Genomic DNA, 20,716 nt, shown 5'->3' with positions numbered 1-20,716 from the left:
GCCACCAAGGAGCTCAGCTGGGCTAGTGGTGGCTGGGACTGCCAAGGGCCTCTGGAGGAAGGGTCTACCATGAGCTCTGTGGTGTCAGGGTGCAGGGAGGGGAGTGGTTATGATTTCTCAAGGGGAAATATACCTTAGGAAGACACTAAAACGGCCAGCAGAGAGCTTCCATCAGCATTATCAGGTGTGTCGCGGATAGCAGCCATTGGCACTATTATTTTAAAACAGGCTGGTTACATGGGCTTAAGACAGTTGTGCAGTTAACATCACCTATGTTAGAGAAGTAAGAGTAACAACGGGAATGAGGCAACAGCAGGAGTCAGGCCAGGCTGGTGAACATTTGTTAAGTTCTTGCTGCAGACAGTGTCTTCCCAGGCTTTTTTTCCAGCTCAGTGCGGAGCAGAAAGCCACCCTGGCCCTCGGGATAGCATCACTTACAGGGACCCTCTTTTAGGTAACAGGCACGTTCTGAAGAACTAGCCATTCGTCAGCACTGGGCCACACTAAGATCTTTTTTAACTTTGTTTTTCAATACAGGGTTTTTATTGATTTGTTTATTCATGTGCACAGCCTTGAGCGAGAGAAAGGAAACCAACACCTTGATCCTTGAATCGAATGAGAACCGACAGGCCAGAAGACGGAGGCAGGAGGGAGGGCTGGGCTTTGAGGCAGGAGGCACCCTGAAGCTTGGCAAGGTGCAGGGCGAGTTGGGAGGAGCTCACCTGGAAATTAGGAGCACAAGGAGAGAAAACCCATTCAATACAAGAGGGGGTGCACTTGAGAAAGGTAATAAGGAATAGGACAAATGTAAGTCAATTGAGGGATTAGCATCAGTCTGGAGCTCTGAGGAGTAGCCTCCAGAGGTATTGACAGGGCATGAGCGTGGGGATTACACAAATAACCGAGTAAAGAACACGATGGGCAAGATAAAGAGCTCAGGGTCAGGGAGGAGAAGGCGCAGTAAAATGCATGTTCAGAGAAGGTGGAGACACGGGTGCCGGGGACGAGGTATGACTGGGCCATACTGAGGAAGAGGACAGGATGTTTGTTCTCTTACAAGCAGCTGTGTGGGCAGCTTGCTCGAGAGTATCGGATGGGACATGAGGAAGAGGAGGTTTGGTCATAGGGGCTCACTCTGGCCACTCAGCAAAAGCCTGCTTGGCTGTGTCCTCTGACCATCCTGTGCTGAGACAGAGGAGTATTCATAAAGCAGAAGAGATTGTTGATTACTCCCAGAAGATGGTCTTGTCACTTCAAATGCTTAAAGAAGGTGAAGCTGATGGAGAAGAGTAGATTCATCATTGCGGCTTAGGAGATTTTCAGATTTACCCTGCATAGGTCAGACCTGATGGCCCCCAAGTAGATTTTAAATCTCCATAAAAGACCCTCCCCTCTGGGTCTTGATGGGTAAGCACCTGCAGATGGGCCCAAAGAGGGAGATTTGATATAAAAGGAAGAGCGGAAGAAAGGAAGAAGGAGGAGAGACAGGGCTCACCCAGGGCCGCTGCAGGAAGCACCGTGGTGAGGACAGCGCAGGCCTTTAAGAAGAGAAATCGGCTCGCTCTGAGGGAAAACGGCCTCCGCTAAAATGAAGAGAACAGAAGATGCATGCCTCACTTAGTCTCAATATTAGAGTTTGAAATGTGAAATTTGAAACAGTGGTAGAGAAATGAATTGAAATGGGAATATAGGAAAAGTGATACAGGAAGGTAAGCACAGAATTTATATTTTAAACATAATTTCACAGTCGATATGACATTTGTCTTCTCTGAACTTGATTCCACAGTAGACAGGTGTGTGTGTGCGCGTGTGTATGCGTGTGCGGATGGTGTGGGTTCATGTGCATATGATTGTGTGTGGTGCATGTGTGCACGATTATGCATGTGCATGTCCATGCTCAAGCTGTGGAAGATGTAGAGCTCCTGGAAGAAGCAGGGGCAGCCCCCGGCCCCCCAGCTCTCTGCCGTAGCCTATACCCCCTCAGCCCCCTACAGCCTCCTCTGCCTGATCCTCCGTCGGGGAGAATGGCAGGTGTCCAGCAGCCCTGCCCTGCGTCCTTACCGCTCCCAGGGTACCAGTGTAGGAGGAGCCTGGAGACCGAAGGCGGAAAGTCTTGGAGCACCTTGTGGAGAGCCTGGGCCCTACCAGGTGTTTGTCCAGGATGCTCTGGTTCTAGCAGCTGGTTCTCGGCTCCCTGGTCCCCCAGCTCTAGTACTGGTAGCCATCTGGCTCCCCCAGCTTCAATTCCTGTCACATCACTGGCCCAGCACATCAGTTTCTTTTAAGACTCTCTCGGGCCACCAGGACCCTTAGGAACTGGATCTCCACTCAAACCCCTTTCCAGCTAAGGCCTCATCTGCTCCCTGCTGCCACCCTCACTGATCTTAGCCTCTTCTTCTTCCTGGGATCCACCACTGCGGGCCTCTCCTCACACTCCTCAGCCCCCCTGGTGAGCCTGTGCAGCCCACCCTGTCCCTGTGCCCGCTCATCTCGGCCTGAAGGTTGGGATCTCTCTTGGATTGATCCCACTCCTCTAAATCTCACCACTAACAGGTTACCAAGGTCAGTCTGTTTTCCTCTTTAAATACCTCACAGACCATAGCACCTCTTCTTGGCCTCCATGGCTTCCTGCTCAGAGTTCTCACACTGGTTAAAGAAGACGCTGTTGGCCCAAGCTGGTCTCCCTCCCTGCTTCATTACCAGATGAATCTTCTCAAACATCCTGGGACCATGTCACCAGCACATGTGCTCCCGAGGCCAGAATCCCTGTTATTGGAGCTGATGCAGTGGCCGGGCCCTGGGAGAAGCAGCCAGTCAGTATTTATGGGACGAGCAGATTACAAAGCCCTCACCGGCCCCGCTGCTCAATTCCCCGTCTCCCCACGGTTTGCCACTCGGCTCCACCCAGACACACTGGGCTTGTCTCCCCGCAGCATCTTCACCCATGTCATTCCCCCTTGCCTGGAACACTTCTAACCACACCACGCGCTCTCCTTCCCTCCAGGTCCTGCCTGTTAACTTTATAAAGAAGTCTATTGAAAAAATAAAAGTAACTTTAAAAAAAAGAATTCTGTTGCGGGCTTAGAGTCTCCTACGAAGGCAGCAGCAGCGGCCTTCCAGCATTTGGTTCGCACGTCTCCTGAAAGAGCTTCGGAAATATGTGTAATCTTGTTAACGTTTTAAGTTTGAGAAGTAAAATATTTCTTAAGTACAATTATTTTTGTTAATATCAGGTAGAAAAAAAAAGATGAAAGATGACTAAATAAATATTTAGAATAACTATTTGATGACATGATTTGCTAAAATAGTTTTTAACCAGCTCATTGAATAAGGCACACCAGATGTGAGAGTAACTGTGGACAACATATCCGTGGGTTTTAGCCGGTGTATCTTGAAAATGTTTTCATAATTCTGGAAAAGTTCCAGCTATATTTTTAAAAATTACATGAGTCATGAATATTCTTCAGTTCTGAATTCGGAACATCTCACTCAGGCCAGGATTTGCCCTCGCAGGGCCCGCGAGTCACTGACGGCTGCACTACGATGTCCAGGGGTGACGGGTTCGCGCCCCGGTGCAGCACGCCTGAGCAAGGGCTATGTTTTCCTTCTGTGAGGTGGGGAAGGGCGTTGTGAATTCAGTCACGTTCTCAGGCAGTTTTAGAAAATACAGAATTTGAGGATCTGGAAATTGATTTCCTTAAAGCTGCCAGCATGTTCCTTAGGAAGTAGATCTGCATGTACCCCAGACTGAAGACCGCCACTGCAGAGGATGTGATTCCTCCCTTTGAAAGAGATCGGAACAAGCTCCAGAGAGAGAGCTGGAACCCCAGTGGAGAGAGGACTTTCCATGAGTGCCTGGGGAGGTGGGGGTTAACACCCCAAAAGGCCTCCTGTGACTTCTTCTGACTGCCCCTCCTCCCTGCACCTCCGCCCCACTCCCACACTGCCCCCCCAGCTCACATACCAGTGGAGACCTGCTTTGTACTGGGGGGTCAGGCTCAAACCGCCCCTTGCCCCCCACCCATGCTGTTTATTTTCAAGGTCAGGGTCATGGCTCACCCTTGTTGGCTGAGCACTGTGCCCTGCAGAGCCCTGTCTACACAGTAGCTGGCCCAACACTGGGCACAGAGCTCAGAAATACTTCCACAGTGACACTGTCTGGGAGGCAGACTTCTCCTGGCTCCTGCGGGGTGGCTGGGCCTTGTTTCAGGTTGGTCCAAGCCACATCAGGATGAAGTCTCCCCAGCACTGTCGCCCAGTGTGGAATTATGCATCAAGGACACAGGGAGCGTGAGAGGGAGGGGCTGGTTTGTACCCTTGGGGATGAGCCTGGGTACTCTCCTGGGGTAACGCCTGCTGGCTTTTTTTTAAGTAACACTTTTACTGAGATGTTCGCATGCCATACAACTCATGTTTAAAGTATATAATTCAGTGGTTTTTAGTATCTTTTCGTAGTCATGCAGCCATCACCACAGTCAACCCCTGTTGACTTTTAACCCAACTGCCAAATGCAAGAATTAATTTAAAAAGAAGAGCTCCTGGGACAATAGAGTAATCCAGTGAGAACATTTTGTAGGAGTCCAGCTGCTAAATCCTGCTGCCTGTAACTTTTAGATCATCCGTCCATTTACTTTAATCCTGACGAATTGAAACATGTTTATAACCTTTCAGTTGCTGTCTGTTGTCTGCACCGGGGGCCGGGGAAGTGGGAAGGCCCTCTTCCGGCTCCCATGTGGCAGTCCCCCAGAGCTGGACAGGACAGCATCCCACCCGGAGGGAGCCCCGGGATGGGACACCGACCTGTCACTCATGGAGTCTTTGCCTTCTCTCACCAGGTGTTCCACTGCGTCCACTTTGAGTGCCCAGAACAGCAGAGCAGCCAGAAGGAGGAAAACAGCGAAGAATTGGGGACAGGAGACACCAGCCCCGCCGGTCAACAGCTCGACCCGCATGCCCTCCAGGCCCCCAGCGGCAACTCACTTCCTTCCAGCCCAGGCTCCAACCCTCGCTCATCCAACCGGCAGCACCAATAAAGGAGGCACTGTGGTGGGATGACTGGGTGGGTCCAGATGGCGGCAAGAACGAGTGTCCTCCTCCCCCTTCCAGAGCGGAGCAGACCCGGCTGCAGAAACACACCGAACAGGTTTCTCCCAAGGACAGGAGTGGGCTGCTTTGTTCTCCTCAATTTGTTCAAATCAGGCTGGTCTCCAGGGGGAGAAAAATGGGTCTTCAATCTTCATCAAGTCCACCATTAACACCCTACCTCTCTAATCTAACCCAGGCAAGGGAACAGAAGGAAGTAATAGGCTCATGTCGGAATTCAAAAATGGCATGCGAACACTTGAATGGAAGAGAATATATTAGGCCTTTATTACCTGGGGGCACCTTTTAGGAAATGGGTTTCCATAGAGTGTTTACTTTTATGGAACACATCGCCCTGGGAACTAAATGATTTTTTATTTCTTTTAGTTATTCTCCATTTGCTGAATCATAGGTGTTCCAGATCTTTCTCAAATGCTCAAACAGCAAATCACTAGTTTTAATCCCTTTGACGCTGTAATTTTCCTTCCTTAGTTTAGAACGGTTAAGCTTTGGGTAGAGCCAAGAAACATTGAGCACGTCTCCTAAATGAGGCACAATTGCAGCTCATCATGACACCTGGGCTGACAAGGAAAATCTTTTGAGGAAATTCAGCGAAATACACAATGAACAAATCAACCCATGGACACTGGCGTTAATAATCACTCGAACTGCTGGGTCATTAACCTGTCATTCCTGAAATGTATCTAGCCTTCAAGCTTGGGAGGCTGACAAGGATAGTTGTTACGCCACCTGCTAATTTAATGTTTGGAAGCACGTGTATATAAATGTATACCAACTTCCGCCTGGGCTGGCCCAGTCCAAGAATTGCCACACTTTGGCCGCATACAGAAAGCAGCCCCTTCTTTGCAGCACGAGTGTGGTGTTTGGTGGCTGCTGTATTTGTCCCCCGGACCACAATACTTGACCGGGGATTGAAGAAAAAAAGCAATGCTAAGACTCTTTCCTCCCAATCCTCAGTGAAACAATCTTATCTGACAGTTGCTACAACAGTTGTGTCTCTTACTTAATAATTTCCATTCCAGTGCCCCTTTGTAACTCAATCAGATTGTTTGATGTCTGCATATCTGCAGAGCTCTCCCTTGGCTGTCTGTCTCAATCAGCAACATGTGAAGCTCCTCCAGACGCAGGGTCCTCTGCACACCCTGTGACCCTGCTTAGGAGGGGCGGGACTTACGGGGGTTCCTGTCTGGTGTCTTAAAGCCGCATTGGTTGTGTGTGTACGAAGAGCATTGGGGCCTCTGTTTTCTCCTGATGTAACTTCGTTCTGAGTGAGTGATGGATACCAGCATAGTAGGGTAGCGTCCAACTGCAGGACTTGCCGGAAGGGCTGCCTCCTGTGAGCGCAGCGGGGGAGGAGCTGGTCCTGGGGGAGGAGAGGCCGCTGAGCCAGCAGTTCTCAGGGCCCCGAGTGTCCCTCTGCACCCTCACTCTGTGATCTCTGTCCACTTCCCCTTGTGTGGGGTGAGTGGAACCCCCAGGAGTGCCCCACATTTAATAATGGGAGGAGGCTCCTGTAACCTGTGGGGGTGCCGCCCGTTCACTGTGGGTGGCTGCCCTCTGTGGCTTGCTCACGGCCTCTGTCAGCATCCAGCCCCCAGGCACCTGTTAGCGTAGAATTCCTGTCCATTCGGCTCTTCCTCCAGCCGTGCGCTTGCTGCCCAGTGAGGGAACACAGGCAGCCAGATGAGTCGGAGCTAGGGCGGAGTGCAAATGTTTTGAAAGTGTCGACTATTGAAGGACTTCTTTTTCAACTCTGAAGTCGCCTGTCCAAAGAGGGTCCCCATGCTCAGAGGCCGCACTGTGGACCCGGAATCTGGGGGTGGGCTGGTGAAGGGTCTGGAAGAGTTGACTGAACCATCTGTCTCCAGACCAGTCAGTTCCCATGGCCACAAGGCACTCTCTGCTGTCCCAGGCCCAGGTAACTAAACGCCTCTGGGCAGCTCAGCCTCACACCTGAAGGGACACGGGCTGTGGGCGAAGTGTCAGCACTAGACCCACACTGAGCCCTTCCCGCCAGGCCCCGCCTCCTTCCTCCCTTCCTCCTGTCCCCTGTGAATTTCCTTTGATGTTAGCGCCTTCCAGATGCGAGTCCTAGGTCTGTCTTGAGAGAAGGAGGTTGCCCGCCTCCATTTCTCCTCCAGCCCTTCATATGCCCAGATGAAGGCAAAGCAGAGGAAACCGGGGCGCCTCTGACAACAGGGCAGCGGGGAGGATTGCGGGCGGGCTCCACCTCATGGCGCCACCTGGTCTCCCCCAGGCCTCCTGGCCTGTGCGGGGGGCCTTGCTCGTGTGGGAGCCACTCCCAACCCAGGGCTGACCTCAGCGAAGCTCGGCACAGCCTGCGCCGGCCTTCCTCTCGGCACCAGGCTGGGGGCGCTGCCTTCCTTGACGGACCTTCTGATTTGGGGGGCAGAAAGGGGATCTTTCTGATTGCCTGGCTGGGCCAGGGCTCTGGAGACCCATTTAAGGTGTGTCACACCAGACATGCCCAGACCGAGTCCTGCATCTTCAGGGAATGAAGGATCAGTGGGCAACTAAGAGAAGTGCCCAGGCCGCTGGCATTCTCTGGAGCCCTGGCCGATCCTGTGCAGGACTTCTCCCCGTGGCCCCCCGCACATAAACGGCCCGAAAACTCGAGACCAAGGGAGCTAACCAGACTGTGGGTGACAAGATGGGCTGGCGCACAGCCAGAAGGAGTCACAGACACCCACCCGCAGGGCCCTCAGCCCTGCCAGGGCGGGGGCGGTTTCTGGGCACTGGCGGGGGTGGGGGTGTGGGTGTGAGGAAGGAGACGCAGCCAGGCCACCGGCGGAGCGGGGGCTGATACGGGACCGCGGCCCCCTCCCCCGTGAAGGCACGGCTTGGGTGGCGTCTGGTTTGAGGAAAGGTCAGGCAAGGCTAGACCCTCTGCAGAGACGGACAGAGGCGTGCTTGTGACCTCTGGTCCTTTACTATGATGCTTGTCAGTTACAAACTAAAATGACAGCTACCTAGGTCAAGAAATAGAACACTGCCAGAACCTTCTGCCCTTCATTTTAAGTTGTGTTTCTTTGAAGAGTAAAAAGCGAACTTCATTAGGGCCTTCAAAGGCACTTTCTGGCAGTCCTGGGAGGCCGGGAGGGGTGACTCTGAGCAGGCCAGGCAGGGCACGTGCCGAATGGGATTGGCACCCTGGTCAAGGCAGCCTTAAAGGCGGGATCGCTGCCAACTCGAAACAGTTGTAATAGTATAACACAATCACCCCTGCGAGCGCGCGGCCACACGCACGCGCGCACGTGCACACACACATTTTCCCATATTCTCAGTGCTTTTTTTGTTTTGCTGATTTGAGTTAGAACCATGATCCATGATGGATGTGGGACTCCTCAATTGTTCTTTAAATTGTCACTTTTTAAATTTTATTTAATGACAAATACATTAAAAGTGTTTTATTCCTAGAAGAGTTGGGAAAAGGAATTATTTTCAGCAACAATGGGATGTTTGTTAGACTGATGCCTCGAAAAAAAAAAAAAAAAAGAAAATGAGTTTTTGAATTGTGCAAAAAATTGCTCAGTACTTACGCTGTCGCCCCAATTGTCAAACTGCTGTGCAGACAGCTCCAACCCAGTCAACTTCACCTTTTTATTAATTTAGAAGATAACAAAATTGTAATTACTTATCCTTTGCAGAGAAGCAGGGGGGAAAAGGAAGGTATAAGCTGTGAGGAAAAGGCAGAGCGTCCTGCATGCCGAAGTCACTTGGTAATAAAGAGGGAGCGTTCCCCATTGTGGGCTTCAATTAAGACCCTTCCTTTGGACAGAAAAGAAAGATGTCAAAGGGGAAAAGAAAATTAAATTTGCCTTCCCCTTTTTCCTCATTAGTGTTTGCTTTTCGGTGTTTTCAGTTTGATCTTGCCTTGCACGCGGGCGGCCGATCCCCCCGGTGCTGCCGCCGTGGTCCCCGGGCTCGGCAGCCGTTGTGGCCAAGGCCGCAGCGCTGTGGCTGCAGTGGGCACAGGCCACGCTCCATTTATTTTTGCAGCTGCAGCCATCGATTCTGCGTGCTTGTCCTGACAACAGTTCCAGCAGGAGTCCAGTGCTCATTAGTGGCCCTAGGAATTTAAAATGCAGTTCATGGTTCTGTGCCACCACAGTTTTTATTATAATATTAAATTAGAAGTGCTCTGGTGCCTGGCGTGTGTTCAGGAGTTTCTGGAAAGGGGGAAGGGAATGGTTTAGACAGCATGCAGGGCACCTAGAATGCTTCCGTTTCTCCTCAAAGTTGACCGTGTCATGCTGGTTACTGGACAGGATGCTGAGGCCCTGTGGTCTGGCAGAATAAATGGTAAAGGTGGCGAGAAGCGTTCGGTTGACGGGTGGACCAGCTTCTCACGTGCCCCAGCCGGGCCCCCTTCAAGGCTGTTGAGGGGAGGTGGGGCATGGCGATCCTGCTGGTGTCCATCGGGCTGGCTGGAGGGGCCGTGCACTTGCTCCTGGCGCATGGCTCCCCCTCTGCAAACATGGGGAGCAGTGTGGGTGACTGTGAGCTCCCCCACCAGACACCCCATGCCACTTAGGGCACGACTTTGTGGGGGTGGGGAGCGGGCGCACAGAAGGGGCCAGAAGACCACCCCCCCACCACCACCCACACACACTTGTTAGAAAATAACTAGTCTCTTTTTAAATTAGTCATTTAAAAAATTATTAAAGTATTGATCATGGAGTAGAAGGGGCAAGGGTGTCCCCCCCCCTTCATCTGGCTCTGAGTTCCCCTTTCCCTGGGCCTGGTCATTCCCTTCCTCTGTGACTGACTCGTTGAGCCGGTGGCCTCTCCCAGACAAGCCCTCCCACCCCATTGGCTTAGTTTCTTTTTTCTTTTTTTAAGAACTGAAATACTCCCCCAGAGGCCTCAGGGCCTAAAGACTCACAATCATCCACTTATAATTTATGATAAATGTCTTGAGCATTTACCATTTGCATCCAGAGTATTTATAGCCCTGAGTGGGGAGGGCAGGGAGCAGGAGGCCTACACCTGTCTGCACTGTTGCCTCCTGCTCGACTGCGGCTGGGGCAGCAGAAGAAAGCCGCCTTGGAGAGCCAGCCTGCAGCGGCCCCCTCCCACCGAGAGGAAGGCCCCGGCCCAGCACAGACCAGACGGTGCTGCCCCGAGAGGAAGGCGTGGCGAGAAATGGCAGCAGATCTGAAAGGCCTGCAGGGCGCAGATCTGGGTCCTAGGGCGTGGCTTTCCATGGACACCCTGGGAACACTGGTGACACTGCCTGTTAACAGTCCGTTCGTCTGCCACCTAACAGTCTCCTGCCACGTGACTCCCGAGGGCTCGTGACCACTGTTGGGGTGGACGGGGTCATCATGCCTGTCCCAGGGGGAGTGGCTTTAGCTTGCTGTCCTGGGTGCAGGGGGCAGGCTGGTCCTCCCAGTGTCTGCTTGTAGCTCCGGGTTGCCAGGTTTACTCCCTGTCCACATCTTCCACCTGGGGCCTGATGGTGTAGGGCGGTGCCCCAGCCACAGCTTCTACAGTAATGTACCTTGCAGACCTGCCCCAGGCAGTGGGGTCTTCCTGGCCTCCAGTTCAGCAGCTCACACCATCGATGGGCCAGGATGTTGATGGTGAGATCTGAGAAGCTCGAAGGAGAGGATGTCAGCAGGCACAGAGCTGGCAGACCAGGGCCTGGTCTCCTTCCTGCAGAGGGTAGCTCCAGAGCTCAGACTTCCTTCCAGAGGTGACCTGAGAGTCACCGTCACTCGGAGGAGCAGCCAGGAGTCTCCCTGTCTGGCTGTCCCCAGCATCAAGGTCCCAAAGGCACCCCACCCCCACCCCAGCATCTGGAGGGGCAATAAGAGCCCCTCAGGGCTGATGAGGGACTTGGCCCATGAGCTTCTCTTGCCAAACAGTGTCCATCTTGAATTCACCAGAGAATGTGACCTCTGCATTTGGGGTCTTAGCCTGCAAAGGTTTGTGGGTGCTGCCTGTGCTCCCCTTCCTGAGATGTAGGGGACAGGGGCCTGGGGTGGGAATGGCTCTTTTAAGCCATTTGTAAAGAAGGACTCTGGGAGCTTTGTTGAAGATTCTAAAGAAGCACAAAGGGCAGTGTTGCTGTTTGGAACATGTATTCATTTGTGGACAGGCTGCGGCTTCTTCCTTATTCTGTGAAATAACCTAAGTGAGCAAATGTGCAAATTGTGTTCAAAACAACGCCTAAGTTCATGCCTGCAAGACTGCTGCTATGGGTTTCCTCTTAGAAATAAAGTGACGAGTTTCTGTTCTCTACGTTCGCATCATCCCTCTCTCCACGACCTGCCTGCAGCCCCCTCCTTGTGGGCCCACAGTGGGGCAAGGCCAAGGTCAGCCCCTCTGCCCGATTTCCTCCGCGGGGCTGGCCAGCCCGCCCTCTTCCAGCCCCAGGGCACCGATGGGGTGTGTACCCACCGGCCTGGCTTTCTCTGCCTGTGGGTGGGGAGGCAAGCAGCATCCAAGCAAGCGCTGTCACCTTCGGTCCCCACACAGCCCTCTGAAGCGGGCCGGGTGTCACCGTGTATCCGTGTAGACAGTGAGTCTTGGAGGGCTAACTTGTTCCAGGACAAATAGGAACGTGCCTCACGCGGAGACCACGGCTCTGCGGCACTTTTTCTCTCAGAGCAGAGAGGCCCTCGGAGCTTCTGTCCGGCCTCCTGTGCACCGGAGACCCCCCCGTCACAGCCTCGCCACCCTGCGATGCCTGTTCAGTGGTGTTTCTGGCGGGAAGAAAAGTCATCTTGAACCCACGTCTACGTCCCTGTCATTTCTCCTGCTCTGAGCTCGCCGCCAGCCGCCAGGCTTTTCTTTCCTCTTCCTACATGAGCAGCTCTCCAGTGTTAGGCCGAGGGCATCCTGCCCCTCAGCTTTCTCCCCTCTGCCCACAGCCCCAGCACGATATGGCGCCCACAGCTGTGTGTGGCTCTCCAGCCAGCTCCGATGGGGCCGTGTAGGGTCCATGACTCAATTTACTAGCCACGAGAATGCACTTGGCTGCTCAGTTCTTGGTCTCACACTGAAATCTCGTTACTTTTAAACAGCTTGAATCAGGCAGGTGTGTGTCACCATTCAATGGTTTTTTTTTTTTTTCTGAACCGAAACCCAGGACTTGACATTTCTGTTTGTCAACTTCCATCTGGCGGTTGTAGCCTGGCAGTGGGGCCTAAGTCAAGGCCGCTTCATCCCTGGGTTTCGGCGGCATCACGTGCACTTACCCTCCAAGCTTTGATTGTCTAGAACTGACGACGTTTTCAGCAAGTGTCGAACAAGACAAAACCAACCCCAAGGAGCACTGGGGGACGCCGTGCCGCTTCCCCAGTCCCCTCAAGTTGCCACCATCACCTAGGCCCTCACGCTTGTCATACAGAACAGTGACCAGGCCAGGCCATTTTCTACATGCTAGGGACATAGCATCGATCCAAGTGGGCAAAACGGACGAATGTCCTGCCGTCACGGCTCTTACATCCAGGTGGACGTGGCAGAAAACGTACACGTGTACACGTGCACCACACCCCGTGTGCTCGTGCGAAGGCAAGGACCGGAGGGCGACAGCTGGGCACAGCCCTGCGGGTAAGGGCCCGAACCCCATGCCTTCTGGGGAGACCTTTGCAGGAGGAGGGAGAGCAAAGGGCCCTGCCGCGGGAGGGCTGGTGGGCAGGGGGGCGGGGTGCCCTGGAGGGTGAGAGAGACCGGGCTCCTCTCCGAGTGAGACGGGAACCAGTGGAAGGTTCTAGGCAGGGGCGGCTGTGATCTGACTCACTTTAACAGGCTCACTCAGGCTGCTGAGTAGGGAGAAGAGGGAAAATGGGGAGCAATTGGGGCTGGGGGGCTGTTGCAGCAAGCAAGGGAGAGAGGGTGGCTGCCTGGACCAGGTGAGCATTAGAGGTGGTTCAGTCCGTTGTGCAGGGTGGGCCGGTGAAAGGAAAAGCTGTCTCAGGACGTGGACCCCGGGGGCGGGAGGAGCCGGCCTGGGGCAGGCTAGTTCCAGACGTGCTGGGACTGGCAGCCAGAGAGGTGGCAGGCGGGGCGGACCTCAGAAGGACCAGCTCACCAAACACGGAACCCAACAAGTATTTAGGGAACATGGCACAAACTTTACAAGGCGGTCAAGTTTATACTAGCCTATCTGTCATGGGAAAAGGGTGACTTCTCACTTATGTCAGCCCAAAAGGTCACAACTTACCTTTGCATATCAGCTGAGCGAAAGGTAGGGATACAAGTGCCTTAACCCAGGAAGTCTCTATTTGTGGGAAATAGTCAAGATTTTATTACATGGGAACCAGAACGCGTCAGGCTGGCCCTGTTAATTCCAGTTTGCTCAGGGTGTAAATTAGGTTTCTGTGTTTCCTGAGGGTGGTGTGGAAAGTGCTGTCATCGTGGTGGCAGGGCAGAGCGTGTTTCTGTCTCTACAAGTTGGAGATGAGAACTCGATCAGCAGTGCTCAGGCTCTGCCTTGCATAAGAATCACCTGAGCGCTTGAGAAAACGCCACGTGCACATCTGGCCCTGCAGGTTCTAAGTCGGGCTGCCGTCCCCAGCGCTCCACACGTCTGGTTCTGACATCCCACCTGGGCTTCTGGGGAACGTGGAACCAGACGTGTGAACAGCTAGGAACCTGAGCCTGGAGTGGAGGGCCGAGGTCAGGGTCTGGGGCACAACTGGGGCTCCCAGTGGTGATGGAGCCAGGGAAGAGGCAGGTCCCAGGCTGAGCCCCGGCGTCTCCAGTGGGTAGAGCCTGGGGAGGTAAGAAGGGACAGCAAAGGAAGCTGAGGGACGGGCACATGGGGGGACAGCTCAGAGGGAGGGCGGATCAATGTGTCAAATGTGCCGAGGGCTCAGATAAGATGAGGGCTGGGGATTTAGAAAGCATCTGATTCTGCTTTTCCAGCATCGACCACCTTCTGGACAGTCCCTGAGGCTGGTTGTGACTCAGGTGTGGGTACCTGGGATCCCCACTTTCCTAGCTCTTTCATTTTGCTGGGGGTGGGGGTCAGGCTTTAAGGGACGCCTCTGCCTGCCTCTAAGGGTTTTAACGTCTTCCCTGTCAAGATTTTCCCACCAATGACCAGTGGTCATCTTGCAATATCTGTACCCAGGATATATTTGCCCAGGACTTGGACAGATAAACTCTGAAGTAGCTGTACATTTCACTGTCCCTTCACCTATCTGCAAAACTTCCAGTATAGTCTACTTGCTTCATCTATTTAAATTTTAAAGAGCTAAAGCCTTGGACTTTGAATTCAAAATGGTAGACTGATAGTTTGGAGGGCACTTGGCCGTCTCGACTAAAATGAGGTACAATGAGCACCCCTCATTGCCTTCCCCTCCTTCTAAATCACAGGCAATGATCGAAAAATATATCTGCATAGTTTGAAAAAATAAAAAATAAAAAAACAGAATCGAAAGTAAAGATGGGTCTACGGCCATGCCACCCTGAACAAGCCCAATCCTGTCTGATCTCAGAAGCTAAGCAGGGTCGGGCCTGGTTAGTACTTGGATCAGAGACCACCTAGGAAGACCAGGTGCTGTAGGCATAAAAAATAAGGGATTGTAAACTGACCAGGTCCTTGCAATCTGTGCAGTCAACCGAGGGTTGCCCCGCCTAAAAAAATTTTAAAAAAAGAAAAAGAGAAGAAAAGAAGGCCAGAAACTCAACAAATGGTGAAAGATAAGCAAAAGAGAGAACCTCCTAAAACCGTGGCGGGCTTGGTTTGACATTTACACGTGGAACACGACATACAACAAACAGAGCACAAGTCTCCTCAGACGCGCATGAACGATTCGTCAAGCGGCCACGTCTCCGTAAGGCGGCCCCGACTCGTCCGCGGGCAGAGGAGATGTGCCGTCTCCCTGCCTTGGCCCAGCGCGGCGGCTCTTGCGTCATCTGTGAAGCAGCAGCATGGCTCCGGCAGACGTGTGAGCTAGGAGGGCCGGTGCCTCTCTGCGCCTCAGTTTTCTCAACTGTCACAAGGAGCGAATAATAACATTTCACACAGGACTTTGGCGTAATGTAGGTGTGGGATAAATCCCAGCTGTTCCGATGATCTGTTAACATCATTCTACTGGTCTAAAACAGTTTTTAGGCCTTTCCGTCTCCAGTTCTCTTACTCTAGAAACAGGCTTTACTCTAGAAAACGCCGAGTCCATTGCTCCCAAGTCTTGGCAACTCCGTCTGCTGCCCTCCTCCTGGCCACGCCTCTCCTGCCTTCTCTAGGCACCCTCAGGAAATGGGAGGCCTTCAGAGCATCTTGAGCCGTCACCTGTGAGCACCTCCACCTCAGTGGTGGGATCCCTTTGGGGTGGGCAGGGCCCTGGGGTAAATTTTGAGCAGCTGTTGAGGGGAGAAGAAATCCTAGCAGGTGAACCTCATGGGGACACAGGGTTTAGGGTGTTGGGGTAACAGACCCCGGCTGGGGGGGCCCTTCGGTGGGGAGAGAAGGACCCATTTTGATCGACAATGCTCCGAGCGCCTGGCGAGTGCCCTGGGGACTCAGATAGCTGGGCTCTTGGACTTCTGTCTCAGTCTGGGCTCTCCCATGGGCTCTTCAGCATGGTGGCTTCCGGAGAGCCAGACATTTTTTTTTTTTTAATTGAGGTGTGATTCACATAACAAAATCCACCATTTTAAGTGAACAATTCAGTGGCATTCCCACTCTTACAGTGTTGTACAGACAGCGACGCTATGTAGGTCCAGAATGTTTTCGTCGCCTTAGGAGGAAACCCCCACCCACGAATCAGTCGGTTTCCACTCTCCTCTCCCCTCGGCCCCGGGTGGTGACCTGCCTGCTTCCGTCTCTGTGGAGTTACCTCTTCTGGACCTTTCATTTAAATGGAATCGTATCATGTGTGGTCTTGGGTGCCTGGCTTCTTCACTTAGCATCTTGCTTTCGAGGTTTGCCCGTGCTGCAGCACATGAGCACTTCCTTTCTTTTTGAGGCCGAATTATACATATATTCTACATTTTGTTTATCCATTCATCCTTTGGTGGACACCTGGGCCATTTCCACGTTTTGGCTGTTGTGACCAGAGCTGCTGCGAACATGTGTGTGCACATATGTGAGTCCCTGCTGTCATTTTTGGGGGGTGTATACCCAGGAGTGGGATTGCTGGATGATACGGCAATCGTTTAACTTTGTGAGGAAGCACCAAACCGTTTTTTACAGTGGTCACACCATTTTGCATTCCCACCAACAAAGCATGACGGGTTCAGTTCCTCTACGTGCTCGCCAACACCTGTAATTTTCCATTTTTTGATCTTCATCGTCCTAGTGGATGCGACTAGTCAGACTTCGGCCCTGAGCTCCTGAGGCACATGTTCGAGAGACGGCAGGCAGAGGTCTGATCGAATGGCTTTCATATCTGGTCTGGAGCTGAGAAGCATCACCCCTGCTACACTCTAGTCATTGGAAGCAAGTCGCCAAGGCCAGCCCGCACTCGAGGGGAAGGGCTCCGCTTTTTGATGGGAGGAGTGTCAGAGAACGTAGGGACATGTCTTAAAATTCCAACATGTCCATGACATTTCTCATCCATTCTCTCAGACCAGCGCTACTCACAGCACCAGTTGGTGACACAATGCGCAGCCTGCGTCAGGACATCAATCGGCGCCCTCCGTCCTCCACCAAGAGACTCGAGCGGGTGCCTAGCTACACAGACGAGTGACTTACACTCAGACCCAAGCTCCTCATTTAGCCTGTGACACCGTGGAAAGGCCTCGGGGGCCCTCTGAGGAGCCTCAATGACCACTTTGCGCCCTCAGCGCTCTCAGGTTTTATAGCGTCTGAAGCTCATACCTTTTGGTGCCCCACCCCCCACCCCACCCCTTTAAGAATTAAAAAATATGGCTACGAAATTAGGTGCAAAGGTGAATATGAATGAAGAATGAGAAATCACAACATGTTACACATTTTTTAAAGTTGGCAAATACCCAAACATCAGAAAATCCAGAATACCAACGCAGCAGTTCTAGTAATTGTGACACACCTCCGTAACGCGTAGGCGCTGTGTTGTTTGGGTGTGTGGTCTTTGATCGGCCTTCACATGATAATTATTTGGTGTGCCATGTAAGAATAGAAAGTCTTCAATCTTTCCTCTAGCGTGGTTGATCAAAATTTGTTTTGAATTATTGATACTTTAGAAAAGTTTCTTTCATCTTCACAACTCACACTGGCACGGACATAAATTTTCAGAACTGTTGGGGAAACCGTTATCAAGGTTCTTTCATATATGAGCTGTAAGATTCTGGGACTCATCGAGAATTCCTACTCTTTTAAACTCTTTGCACAGGAAAGAAGTACAGTGCGTTTAATGTACACGCTGCGTCACTGAGCAGGGGCCTGACGGGAGCACACTTCTGTTTTGGGCAGGGATCAATGAAATCGAGTCTTCCTCTCTTAAGTTCACACTTCCAATGCCTGGAAGAATTTCCCATAGACAAGCTTCTGGCTCCATTACAGTTCAAGTCTTGTCTCCCCTCCTCAACTCACCCAATTCTTGGGCCAGGTTCCAGAGGACATATTAATATTGTAACCATCTGGCATTGCACCTTCAAGTCATAGGGTGATGGGCACAGAAGGCAGTAGGAGTCTTCCTGGAGGCCATCCTTACCCCAGGATGGCCACCACTAACCCAACTAACCACGGCGGTGACTGCAAACTACACAGATATGTCCCACTAACTCCGAAATACATATGTCTTCAGCTCAACTTCCCCTTAGCCAAATCCCAAAAATGCCCATGTGGCTTCAGCATCGCCCAACAGAAGAGGAATCGTGGTGGATGGAAAGTCAAACGATCTCGTTCTTGCGTATTTTATAAAACCTTGGGAACATGTGAACCCATTTCCAAGGCCCACCGCAGGGATGTGGAAGGGGGTCTCAGCGGGTGAGGGGCCTCGGCTTCAACTTTGTTTCATTGTAAATCCACCCACTGCAGCTCGCCGTCTAACCGTTCACACCCCCTTACCCAACCTCGCGCGCTCCTGATGCCCGCTTCCCACGTCCATGAGGAAACGAAACAGAAGGCACTTCCACCAGCGCCCTCTGCCACTTCCTCCTGCCGGCCCGTGGCGGTGCACCACGCCGCACCTCGGGCGTGACTCCACATCTGCCCCCTCCCTCCTACAGCGTCTGTCTCTCCCTCTCTCCTGAGTCTTCCCATTGGCATACACACACACAGTAATTTCCTCTTATTTAAAAATAAACTCTCTTGCCCCCATACTTGCTCTGTTACTGCCCATTTTTCTGCTTCTGTCACCACAGAACTCATTGAAAAGGAGGCTCCTGCAGCCAGGCCTCCCAGCTTCTCGTACCCAGTGGCCAGCCCCCAACTCTGGGTGCCTGAGCAGCGCCTCCACAGGCGGCAGCCCCCGCCCCGCTTAAAACACATCGGACTCCGCCCTCTCCTGGTCTCTCCCTTCCTTGCTGGCAGCTTCCTGGGCTCCGCTGCAGGTTCCTCCTGGCCTCCCTGGGCTGTGTAACACTGGGGTGTCCCTGGCACAGCCTCAGTCCTCCTCCTTTCCTCTGTCTAAGCTCTCTCCCTCCCTCAGGGACCTCAGTGACTTTGAGTCCTAACTATATGTGCAGCTGGGGCCTCTCCACTGAGCCCTACGTATCCGAGTGTCTCCTCCGCATTCGCACCTGGATGGCTAGTCCGCACCCCAGCTTAGTCTGGCCCCATCCCATGGCCAACCCTACTCCTGCCCGAGGCTTCCTGACTGTCATCGCCATCTTTCCAGGTGTTCAGGCCGAAACCATGAAATCGCCCATGACTCTTCTCTCAACCACATCCAGTCTGTCAACTCCTGTCACCTCTACCTTCGAATTAAGTCCAGAACCTGATTCTTCTCACCACCTCCCCTGCTACCTGAGCTCTGTGTCTCCACCACTGCTCACCTGGGTTATTAAGTAGCTTTGTCCCTGGCTTCCAGTTTTCTCCCTTCCCAGCTGTTCTCCTTACAACTCAAGGTAGATCGGGTCCCTCCACAGCTTAAACCCTTGATGGTCCCCATCTCAGAGAAAACCCCACAGGTCCTGCACTTTACTGGGCATTGTTTATTTTCTATCAAATATTTATGCCCATGTCATATTCTTTGCACTTCCCTTGTTTCGTTCCCTGCTGCCCCAAAGCGTTTTTGGTCACCGCTGTATCCCCAGTACCTGGAATGATGCCCCTGGTGGGGCTCAAAAGGCATGTGTCCTGGTCACAGCCCCTTTGGGTGACGTGTCACACTGAGCAGATCCCTCTCCTCCTAGTCTGGGACCCTCCTCCTGTGGCCTGGTGGGCCTGGGCCTCGGATTCCAAAGCCCCCGGAGGTGGCAGATTCCCACATCTGACCCTGCGGCCTTCCTGCTTTCCAAGCCCTGGCCCCCAGCTTTGAGTCCACAGTCCCCCACACAGCTCAGGCTCCTCACCCCCGGGAGGGCTGGATGCAGATACCTGGAGGATGGAAAAGGAGCCTCCCCCCTGCAGGAACCACCTGGCCAGCCTGGCCTCTCGAGCCCGTGACCCCAGCAAGGCGTTTTATCACCCGTCGTGCGTGAACACAAGCTCCCATTTGGGGAGCGTCTCATTCGCAAACAGCTTGATCACCCACATCTGTGAGAGCCCCCTGAGCCCAGTGGCTACACATCACTAATTTCCCAGTCAGGCCCTCTCTCACACATCCTGAGGGTGACCTGTCAGTTGTATTTGGGGGACCTTTTTGCAGAAGTCTGCCTGGGCTCTGGCAGAGTGAGCGTCTGTGAATGGGATGGAGCTGGAGCACAGTCTGCAAGTGGGGAGCCAGCTCTGGAGCCTGCCAGTCCCCCGTCTCACATCTTGCTCCTGGCTCGATAACCACCTCAAACTCCCTCCAGTTAACTGATCAGAAACACTGATATATAAACCCAGGGAGTAGGATTTAGGCCATGGGAAAGGTGACATTCCGGGAATTGGCCTGCGTCCCCAGCAGGGGTTTTGGGTTCTGGGTCACTGGGTTGGCACGGCACAGAGGCCCATCTACGCTGGAACCTCCATGCCAGTCTGGCTAGAATCGTTTGTCCTCAAGAAACTCTGACAGGTAAACCGTCCCAAGGCGTGCCGATTGAGAGATGGTCTTGTGATAAAAACAAGTCCTGCACTGTGTTGTGCCGCGCCTGCCACTGGCATCTTCCGAAACGTCTCTGCTCCGGAAGCTGGTATTCCGCTGGCGTGGCAGACGACCTGGACATCCCCGCTTGGGAAAGTGCTGGGACACGCGGCTCCCGAAGGCTCAGCGTCCGAACCAACACTCCGGGAAGGCTGATGCTTTCCCCACCACAAAGGACATGACTGGGCTTTTAGCCTTTTCTGCTGCATTTACATTTCTAAGTAACATACATTCTCTCTTGCATTTTCAGTTTTAGAAAGACTTCTTCCCATGGATGGGAACGTAGCCCCCTTATGCTCCACACATCCGTGTGCACAGACCTCCCTTTGTCTCCTGAGAGTTCTGTCATCAATTTTTCCAGAGCAACACTCATCATTATTTGTGTTTACATTATTATTTGTATGTCGGTATTATTCACAGCTGAGTCGTGTAGGGTCCGCGGTTCCTCTCATTTTTTGTTTTGCAATAAATTGCTTATT

The 20,716-nt window shown here is 52.8% G+C and overlaps 1 protein-coding gene and 1 pseudogene across 2 annotated transcripts in view; both read left to right on the top strand.

Annotated features, from left to right (window-relative positions):
* Window positions 1-11,370, top strand: part of BTBD9 (BTB domain containing 9) — a 363,080-nt gene extending 351,710 nt beyond the window's left edge. For both annotated transcript variants that reach the window (XM_036217549.1, XM_036217550.1), the window contains exon 11: window positions 4,836-11,370. In XM_036217549.1, the coding sequence (XP_036073442.1) occupies window positions 4,836-5,033 (198 nt within the window). In that variant the 3' untranslated portion in view covers window positions 5,034-11,370. The remainder of the gene's footprint in view (window positions 1-4,835) is intronic.
* A 3,158-nt stretch (window positions 11,371-14,528) lies between these two features.
* LOC118604559 lies at window positions 14,529-14,647 on the top strand (annotated as a pseudogene).
* Window positions 14,648-20,716: the final 6,069 nt, after the last annotated feature.

The sequence above is a fragment of the Rousettus aegyptiacus genome, unplaced genomic scaffold, assembly GCF_014176215.1.
Source record: "Rousettus aegyptiacus isolate mRouAeg1 unplaced genomic scaffold, mRouAeg1.p scaffold_m13_p_1, whole genome shotgun sequence".
Classification (NCBI taxonomy): domain Eukaryota; kingdom Metazoa; phylum Chordata; class Mammalia; order Chiroptera; family Pteropodidae; genus Rousettus; species Rousettus aegyptiacus.
The sequence above is the reverse complement of the archived record's forward strand: the minus strand, read 5'-3'. Positions and strand labels throughout refer to the sequence as shown.